Source organism: Alnus glutinosa, chromosome 7 (assembly GCF_958979055.1).
Source record: "Alnus glutinosa chromosome 7, dhAlnGlut1.1, whole genome shotgun sequence".
NCBI lineage: Eukaryota > Viridiplantae > Streptophyta > Magnoliopsida > Fagales > Betulaceae > Alnus > Alnus glutinosa.
The window spans coordinates 7,032,422-7,042,672 of NC_084892.1; the positions used below are offsets into that span (position 1 = coordinate 7,032,422).

A 10,251-nucleotide genomic window follows, 5' to 3' on the forward strand; every position below is an offset into this window, starting at 1 on the left:
TTAAGTTGATGAATCAGCCTGATACTTATAATTACATCATTAAATGCTTGTCAGAATCTCAAAGTCCTAATTTACTAAGGCAACTTTATATATAATTACAATATACTCTAAAGCTTAAAGGATTCTTAATTGTATATCACTGACTTTATATTGTAAACTTTGGGCAAGTCTCTTTGGAAACTACTTGAAGCTATCTAAACCGGTACGGTATATATAAGACACGATTTCAAAAAACTATGAGGCCTTTGTTTTGTGTTCTTTGAGAGAGCTTCTACATTCCTATGCCTTTATTCTCTAACATCTAGTAGACTTCAATAAACCACATAAATTTGTTCAAAAAAAATAAATAAATAAATAAACCACACAAATATTCAAGTATTCAATCACAGGAGTTCAGACTTAACCGAGGAAGCTTGATAGAAGAATGGTTACAATTTTGAAGTTACTGTGATAAAAGACAAACATGTCATTTATTGGGTACATGTTCAGGTTTTACTATAAAGTTTTTGTAAGTATAACTGATCATAATTTGATTCTTATATAGTGGATATATAAGTAAAATTTCAAATTCGATATTATATGTTTGCTTTAGTTTTTGTTGTTGTTGTTGTTGTTTTTTTTTTTTTTTTTTTTTTTTTTTTTTTTTTTTTATGTTGAAACGGTTTTTCATTTTCTTGGAGTTAGCTGCCTGCTGAGTGGTTTTACTTTTGAAAAGTTCTTCAAAAAGTTTTCACTTCACCATCAAAATTGTACGTTGTGTTTTTTTTTTTTTTTTTTTTTTTTTTTTTTTTTTTTTTAAAAAAAAATTTTATTGCTTCATTTAATTTTGGTGGTAATTTGTGTGGTTTCAATGATTTGAATTGGTTTCACCCTCGTCTAGGTGTTATTAATGTTTTGATATTTTTTTTGAACGAAAGATTTGAGTATTTCATTGATTAAAGATTTCGAGTATAAAACTCGATCTTATATCACAAAGCATAAAGCTCTGCAAAATTATAGTCACAAGCTATAAAGTTACAAAGTCATGCATAGATACAAATAAGATTCTTATAATAAAATGCTATCTAGCTATGACTTTCATCTTTCGCTAATCAATGTACAAGAATAATTAAAGAACAAATCTGCTCCGAACAGACTAGATCTAAGACAATGGTAGCCAAATATCATAATAAAATTTATTTAAACCGACCGTGAGAGATAACCCATCACACCTGACTAACCTTTATCCCATAGATCGCCTATGATGGCAGATCTAAAGAGAATAAAACGCTTATTTAAAGCAAAAATACAACCAACAAACAGCAGCAGCGACCAAGGAGGAGATGAACGACATATCACGAAGGTAAATAAACAGATGCATAGTGAAGAGGCCAAAATTGCTGATCTGGTCGGAGAACACTTATAAACAAAATAAAAAACCAGAATGAGAGGGGTGGGTATAAGCGGGGAGTAAAAAGGGAAATAGAGAAGAGGAAGGAGCTCCTCTCATATTTGTTTTCTGATGAGATTTGTTGTTGTTTTTTTTTTTTTTTTTTGGTAATTTACCCGATAAGACCTTGAACTACTACAAACAGGAAACGGACCAGGAGAGCTGGAGGGGCTACGGTCCCCGATTTTAAACTTTCTATTAAAATATTTATATTTATTTAAATATACATATTAATTTGAGCTTAAAAATGATTTTGATCGATCCCTATCAAAATTAGGCTAATTAACTCATCATTTATACTTTGGCTCCACTAATAAGAAATTCTGATTCTTTCCTACTACAAACAGAAAGAAATAACAAATAGTTAAAGGATCTAAGAGCTAAAAATATATATGAGGATTAAATCTCCAAGATCGAAAAAGCTAAATTATATATATCCTGACTATGAGGAATGGTTGCAAAGAAGAGCAATTATTAGACAAACAAAGTTGCACGAGAGTAGAGAAGAGAAGTGAATAAATGCGTGATCAGTGACGTGGTATACATTGTAGGTGCGCTAGCTAGCTGATGCATTTGTTTATTTTTTGACGGGATATATATATATATATATAGTGCAATGTGGGGGGGGGGGGGGGGGGGGGGGGTGGGTGGGTCATATATATCTAATTAATCGAAAAATAAATTTAAATGAAAGGCCTAGCTATATGTACGTAATAAAAATTCTAAAATCCAATAATACCGACAAAAGTAAATAAATAAATAAAGAATTGCAAGAAGCTGACAAATAATGTAGCGATCGAGCGAGACTATATATAATTAAATAGACTAAAATACTGCAACTTATAGTCATATAATACAAAGAATCAACCCCATCGGTCCTTTTTTTTCATAACTTACTAATAAATCGAGGATCATTATTTTCCATCGAAGTTTAATAAGCAACCTGGATTACGTCTACACCTTATAATTTGGACGTAGTTTTATTTCCCATTAACGCTATATATACATGTCAAAAGTTCCATTTATTTACTGGCAAAAACACAAGAAAAATCCATTAATTTGTTTCTTCCATTTCCAATACCAGAAACCAATGGCCACCGCTTTTGATTTTGCCGACTACTGCTACATTTTCCTTTTCTGGATAATCGCTACTCTATTGGTGAATTCTTTCATCAAAAGATGCGCCAACTTTCGCTCCAATGCTCGCCACCCACCAGGCCCACCAGCCCTACCCATCATCGGCCACCTTCATCTTCTAAGCGCTCGACTACCGACGTCGTTAGAAGCCCTAGCCAAGCGCTACGGCCCTCTCATGCAAATAAGAATCGGAACGTCAACTTTCCTTGTAGTTTCCGACACGTCCCTAGCTAAGGAAATCCTGAAGACCCATGATGTTGATTTCGCGTCTAAGTACGTGTTTGGTCCCCAACAGCACTCGATATACAAAGATGACAGTTTCATTAACTGTCCTTATGGAACCTATTGGCGGTTCATGAAGAAGCTATGCGTAACGAGGTTGTTTGCCGGTCCACAGATTGACCGGTTCATCGATATCCGAGAGCAGGAGACGTTGAAGCTATTGAAATCGCTTCTAGACAGAGCTAGCAAAGGAGAAGCAAGCGATTTGAGTATGGAGCTGTCGTCGTTGACCAACAATCTGATTTGTCGAATGGCGATGGGGAAGAAATGGTCGGAGAATCCTAATCTGTCTATAGAGATTAGGAATTTGGTTAGGAACATTATGGGGAGTGGTGCCAAGTTGGGGTTTACTGAAGTTTTTGGACCTTTGAAGAGATTTGACATCTCTGGATATGGGAAGAAGCTTCGGGAGGCACTTTGGTCGTTTGATGGTGTTTTGGAGCAGATCATGAGGGACTATGAAAAGAATGAGATGAAGGGTAGTGAAAAAGAAGAGAGAGATGTGATGGACATATTGTTGGAGACTTACAGAGACAAGAAAGCAGAGGTGAAGCTGACGAGAGAACAGATCAAGTTTTTCTTCTTAGTAAGTTATAATTTTTTGTTTATTGAAATAAAGCTTGCGACTTTCATTAACGAAATTATATATGAAGTAAACAGATTGTTCTTGATTAGTAAGTTATTAACTTCTAAACATGGAGGATTTGCTAATAAATTAATGGTAGCTTATAGTCCATCGATCACTAACCATATTTATCTTGTACGCACATGTAGATTGAGGTAGAATTGCAACTAATTCATCTAAACTAAGTTCAAAGTCCTTTTTTTTTTTTTTTTGGTTGCATATTTCTAGTACATGCAGATTGTTAACCTAAATATAATTTCTTACTCGACAAGGAATTATGATTATGATATGATGAAACCATAATTAAGTTAGTCTCACATTAATTCTATGAGCCATGCAGATTTGTTCAATTAATTATGAGCTTTTAGTACGCACGTACCTTAATTTTGATATATAATCACTTTGCATTCGTATCCAAAGTTATCATAATACTAATTAAGCTAGCTAGACCGAATTAAGCTAATTAACATTGGCAAGGCATAGAGCTTAATTATCTTCATTGACCAGGTCCACTTTAGTAATTAGCTTTTCCATACCTTTTTGAAGGATCATTGTACTTATGACAAGTAATACTATTATTTACACTCATTTTAAACATATATGTTTTAAGTAGCTTTGCACGTCCGTTACTTTAACTCAAAAAATGAAGAAGCAAAAGCTATTTAAAATATATCACGTCAGTTAGTTTAAAAAGTAACATTACTTTTTTATTACATACAAAATATTGCTATTTTTGTTGATTGTATGTTCGTTATTTTTACAAATGTTTGGAGCTAGCTAGGAAGAATCCGTTGATACTTGATATATACCAGGATAAAACTTTAGTCGACTTATACAACCCAATTGTCTAAAATAACCATTAAAGTATATATTAAATAAATTCTTTGTTGTTTGCTATCCATGATTATTACCATACAAAATTGCTTCAATAATGTGATTTATCTTTCATGGTACGGTTGTCAATGTTAATGTGATGTCATTGTCTACGTTCCAAATGTTTTAAGAAAGTCTTTTCCGTACGATAGTGAAACAGTATCTAATTAGACATTATCAATACATGTTATATATATATATATATGTATAGGAACTATTTTTGGCGGGCGTTGATACCACATCAGCAGCCATTCTATGGGCCATGACAGAGCTCATCAACCATCCCCAAGTGTCGAAGAAGCTAAGGGTTGAGATTGAATCAGTTGTGGGGTCCAGCAGGCTAGTCAAAGAATCGGACGTCCCCAACCTCCCCTACTTGCAAGCAGTCATTAAGGAAACCCTAAGACTACACCCCCCAGGGGCGTTACTTCGAAGACAATGCCACCACGATTGCAAGCTTGGTGGGTTTGATATAAAGCAGGGAACCAAGATTTTGATCAATTCTTACGCAATCATGCGAGACCCAAAGATTTGGGATGAACCGGAAAAGTTCCTACCGGAGAGGTTCTTGAACAATTCCGGTGATCAGACTTTTGAGCAGATGGGAACCAAGGGCCAGGATTTTCGTTTCCTTCCATTTGGTAGCGGAAGAAGATCATGCATTGGTCAACCACACGCTTCGATAGTGTTGCACGGAACCATCGGATCCCTGATCCAATGTTTTGACTGGAAACTTAAAGATGGGGAGAAGGCTGATGTACAAGTTGTGAAGGGATACGCAGGAGCGGTGGCACACTCTCTTGTGTGTTATCCTATCACACATTTCGATCCATTTAATTAAGGCATGATTAATCCTTGAATTGAAAGCTCTTTGTGTTGGTCTCATTGGTGCTAAAGGTTAATTAATTATCCTTGTAAAAAAAGGGTTAAGAATCCTTGTAAAATAAGTGTTTCCTAGCTAGCATATACATCCATGAGTACCGGGCATGCATGTACGTGTTTAGTGTTTCATTTGTAATAGCGATTTTCTTTGCATAAGGTGTGACGAGTTATGGCCTTATGGGTTCCTTAACCTCCTTCAAGTGTGTAGTTCGTGACTTTTGATATATCAATGGAATAGCTTTACATAATATTACATCTTTTCCAAAAACTTTACTAAGCATATCTTTGGGATGAAAATGGAGGGAAGGTGGAAGAGATGAGTTAGATAAAAATAGTGGCTGGGGATTACTACAAGTGGTTTTCAGTTTGATTAGAAAAAAGCAGCCAGAGTGGAACAGCTAGCTGATTAACACCATAATTCCAAAGGTTCGATGTGCAGAAATATTGGAGAGGTCTTTGACTGAAGAAGAGATTAGGAATACTATATTTGCTATGAATTGTAGTAAAGCCCCGAGGCCTGGCCTAATGGTTATTCAGCTGGTTTCGTCCAAAGAGCATGACCTGTCATTAATTGGTAAAGATATTGTTGCTGCTGTATATATATATACATGCAGTCGTTCTTCAGAACTGGAGAATTGTTGAAGGAAAAGCTAATGCCACTATTATTGTCCTCGTTCTTAAGAAGAAAAATCCTTCTTCAATGGGGGAGTTTCGACCAATTTTTTGCTGCAATGTAATATATAAGTGTATTACCAAGATACTTGTTACTAGATTTTTGCCTGCTTTGGATTCTATCATAAGCTACAACCAAACAACTTTTTTTTCCCAACCAGAGTATATTAAAAAATGTTCTCCTTGCTTGCTCAATAGTTGGTGAGAGATATGATCACAAGGAAAAAGGGAGAGCTAGATATACACTCAAGATTGATTTGAAGAAAGCCTATATATATATGATTCGTTAGAATGAGAATTTATCTTGACAAGGGGATTCTCTCTCCTCCTATCTATTTGTGGTGACTATGGAAGTGTTAACCAAATTGATATGGCAGGCCGGGTAGTTGTCGATAGGAATTTGTTTGACTATCATCCCAGATGCTCAAAGTTGCAAATTACTCACCTATGTTTTGCAGATGATCTCGTTTTGTTTTCATATGCTAATGTCAAATCGAGGCAATCCATAAAAGGTGTGTCTGAACGTGTAACCGGTTTATGAGTTGAAAAATTACCAGGATCGTACTTCCTTAGCTTCCCTATTTTTGGAGAAGAAAATAGAAAAATAACTCTAGCTGTAAGATTTTCGAGGAATCCTAAATCTCTTTGGTTGAGTAATTAGAGGTGCTCGGAACTTACAAACATAAAGTTTGAATAATTTCTTTGTTAATTTTATTCCATAGCAATGCAACTTATTTAAAGAAAAGGAATACAATAGACTTCTATTTAGAACAGCACACTAAAACTCGACTAACAAAAAGATAGAGATAACAAGCTAGATATAACCTGAGAACCTACTAACAAGCCAAATAGAATTGAATTACTAACAAAGATAAAGATAAACTAACAACAACCTACATAGATAATACTTCCTAACAGATCTAATACCTAACAACTATTGAATTGCTTCTAAACTCTACGTGCACGTAACACGATCCCAACAAAAGTTCCTTGTATTGTGCAGGGATTAATTAAGACAAAGTGAAGCTTGAATTCGTCTAGAGATGAAAGGGGTCAATTGCCTGTTCACTATCTTGGAGTCCCTCTCATCACTAGAACTTATAACTGCTGATTGTGGCATAATTGACAAGATTTCGAATATAATTGATTCTTGGTTGGCCAAGAAGTTGTCTTTTGCTGCGGCATTCAATCTTTATGGTTTGTGATTTTTATTTTCCCAATGAAGATTGTTAAACTTTTGGAGCAGATCGATTTTCAATCGTTACTTGTGGTTTGGTACTGAGAGCATTCCTAGTGAACTCTCTATTTCAAATTTATCATCAAAATTTAGTGAAAAATTCAAAAAAGTCTACTTCAACAAACTCTCTATAATTTTTTTATTTTAACTTTTGTCAGAATTTCACTCCAAATTTGGCTCACAAATTTCATGAGCTATTAAATATTTAACATTTCTCTCATTTTACTTCACTTTTCACTTTTCATCTCTTCTCATTTGTTAGGAGTGATTGCTTAAAATCAATAAAAAATTAATATTTAGTTGAAATAGAGAAATATTTAAAGAGTTTGATGTAAAAAGTTTGTTAAAAGTCGTAGTTAAAATAATAAAAATAGATTTTTTAGCTAAAATTTGAAAAAAAATTTAGATATCTCACTATGAATGCTCTAATACTATTCGAGCTAAAGCTATAGTAGCTTAGGAGGTTGTTTGTCTGCTGAAAAGAGAAGGCCGATCGAGTTTGGGACTCAAAAGGGTGGAGGAGTAGAATAGGTTGGCTATCTTGAGGGAATTCTTGTTGAAAGGGGAGAGTCTTTGGCTAATAAAGGTGCCACGTACATATGTGCCCTTGGAGTTGGAGGAAGTTGCTGAAATTAAGAGACATCGTCAGAAATATATTTGAACCACTCAAACTAAAGGAGAGTGAAAGAGATCGAAGATAAATATTATACAAAGAAATTATATCACGGAAAAGAAGATCGAGATAAGATTGATGCAGCTCTTGTTATCTATCTTTCAACCCTATATATGGACCACTGCGGATGGCTGCATGCTCACATCATCGATCTCCTATCGAGATTATCTCATTAATTTATAGGCCACACAACAATAATAACACTAAATCATCATCATCGTCCATGTCAATGATGTCATCATAATCATGCAATAGAAAAGATTTTATGCATAGAGATTCCACACTTCAGAAAAGTCCGAAAGCTTTTTAACAAGGTCGTACTTTTTAAAACCTAATAAATGTTAATTAGGTTAGATGTCCATTTTACGTGTTTTATTTATTTAATTTTTTTTTTTTTTGACGTCTATTAGTTTTGATAACATTAACTAGCAATATATATAGTATCTATCGTAATTTTAATATAGTGGGATGATAAAACTACAACACTTAATTATAACTTGTCCAAATCAACACTTAAGTATCTATCGTAATTTGAATTATTGTTGTTCATTATTATTATTTTGTTTTGTTTTTGATAGACATTATTATTATTTTGCTGATGACAAAGGTGATGTTGATGATTAATTATCATGCAAATTGATTAAAAAATGTGGTCTAACCAACATTTTTATGGTCCGTACCATTAATTATTTGGATGGATTTTATCATGAATTATTGTTGCTATTATTAATTACTACATTTTGTTGAAATGCGGGCCTGTCATTACCAACAGTTTTATGGTCTAAACCGGCCAGGAGGAATAACTGAATCCACATTTTCTATTTCTATTATTAATTAATAAAACAGTAAACATAAAATTATGGAGTATGGACCAAATTAAGGCACACTTTCCTCTCCAATTAGGTGGTGCATATACAGGCGCAAGAAATGTCACTGCGTGATCACGTGATGCATGGCAATGCTTGTGTTTCCACTGGTCTTCCTTTTTATGTGCATGTTGGACCGGTCGGGTCCTGTTTTGGGCTGAAATGGGTTTTTTTTCCTGTGTGAAAAGTTGGCCGAATTAGCTGATCATATTGTTGGATTTTGTCCTTGTCAATTAAGAGAGGTAGGGCTGAGCATGGGGGATGCCCTTTTTTTTTTAGCCCCGCACCCCGTTAAAATTTTCCTGCATCCGTGCAGGGCGGGGATGAACGGGGCGAGAATCAGCGGGGATGCGGGCCGGGATCCACGGGGATTCTATACAGTTTTTGATCTGCCCAAATCACACCCACGAAGGTCACACACCAGACTAGAATTTGTGTCAAACAGAGAAGAACACAAGAACATCCATTAATCAATGATTTCAATTGCTGGGATTTTCACATATCAGAATTGAACAAACATTCTCATAGTCTTAACCACATGATGATCGATTAAAAAAGAACCCAAATTCTCAGTTACACGCATGAATTGCATAATTAAACCGAACCAAAAAATAATACGAAAAAGAAATTGACAAACCCAATTCTTTTTTAATGGGCTAAAAAAAAGTTGTTGAATATTTCAGCTTCTAATACACCCATATACTGACACTTAAAACCCATGTTTTGAGGGACGGGGCCAGCAGGTAGGGGCGGATATGCGGGTTTTTGCTCAGCCCTAAAGAGAGGTACTGTCCTTGGTCCCTTGGCACTGGGCTCAGACTTGGTACCTTGCCTCCCATGGCCGGGATCTTGCATGGTAGCTCGTGGTAGCAAAACTGATTTTGGGTGCTCAAATTGGTCACCGAACGTATCAAAATGTTTGAGAAATAGATCGAGGCATTTTTCATCATTCATCGGGAAACTATTCACCCAATAGTTTGTCATGGGGCTTACGGACATGTTCTGGCTATTTGCCATTCACCGTACTTGATTAGGGGTACGAGGATGTCAAATGTTGACCAATTGGCCAGTACGTATAATTTAGTTTGGAGTTCGATCATGACCGTATTTTGCTCGATAGCAAGTTCTTGGCTCGACGGCTCCAGCCATGTCTTCTTTTGGGAGTATGGGTGTTCAGGGGCCTTCTAGCCGTTTAGCAGCACCCTTGTATGCTGTAGTTGTTAGAAATATTCAACATATTTGCTTAAACTAACATGCGCAGCGGAAAACGAATAAGACAGGATTCAGGCTTACCTCTAGCCATATTTGCTCAAGCTTTTCCACGATCCATCTGAAGAACAAGAAAAGATTATTTGAGGGATCTTCTAACCTATGCCTATTGCTTGATGGCTGTACTGATGGTGTACACAGGCACTCTATTTATAGGCTAGGTTAGGGACCCTCAAATGGTAAACACCGTATTGTTTCCTTCCATCAAGGAAACAATATCGTTAATTGATTTTTTTAAAATCAATTAACCGATTCCATATTTACGGTAATCTAAATTAATAGAAATAACCATAATACTGATTCCAT

The 10,251-nt window shown here is 35.3% G+C and overlaps 1 protein-coding gene across 1 annotated transcript; it reads left to right on the forward strand.

Moving 5' to 3' along the window:
* The first annotated feature begins 2,411 nt into the window (after positions 1 to 2,411).
* Positions 2,412 to 5,417, forward strand: LOC133872461 (cytochrome P450 705A22-like). The gene is made up of 2 exons (XM_062309968.1): positions 2,412 to 3,434; positions 4,558 to 5,417. The coding sequence occupies exons 1-2, from the start codon at positions 2,436 to 2,438 to the stop codon at positions 5,185 to 5,187; spliced, it is 1,629 nt and encodes a 542-aa protein (XP_062165952.1). The 5' UTR covers positions 2,412 to 2,435; the 3' UTR covers positions 5,188 to 5,417.
* The last annotated feature ends 4,834 nt before the right edge of the window (positions 5,418 to 10,251 follow it).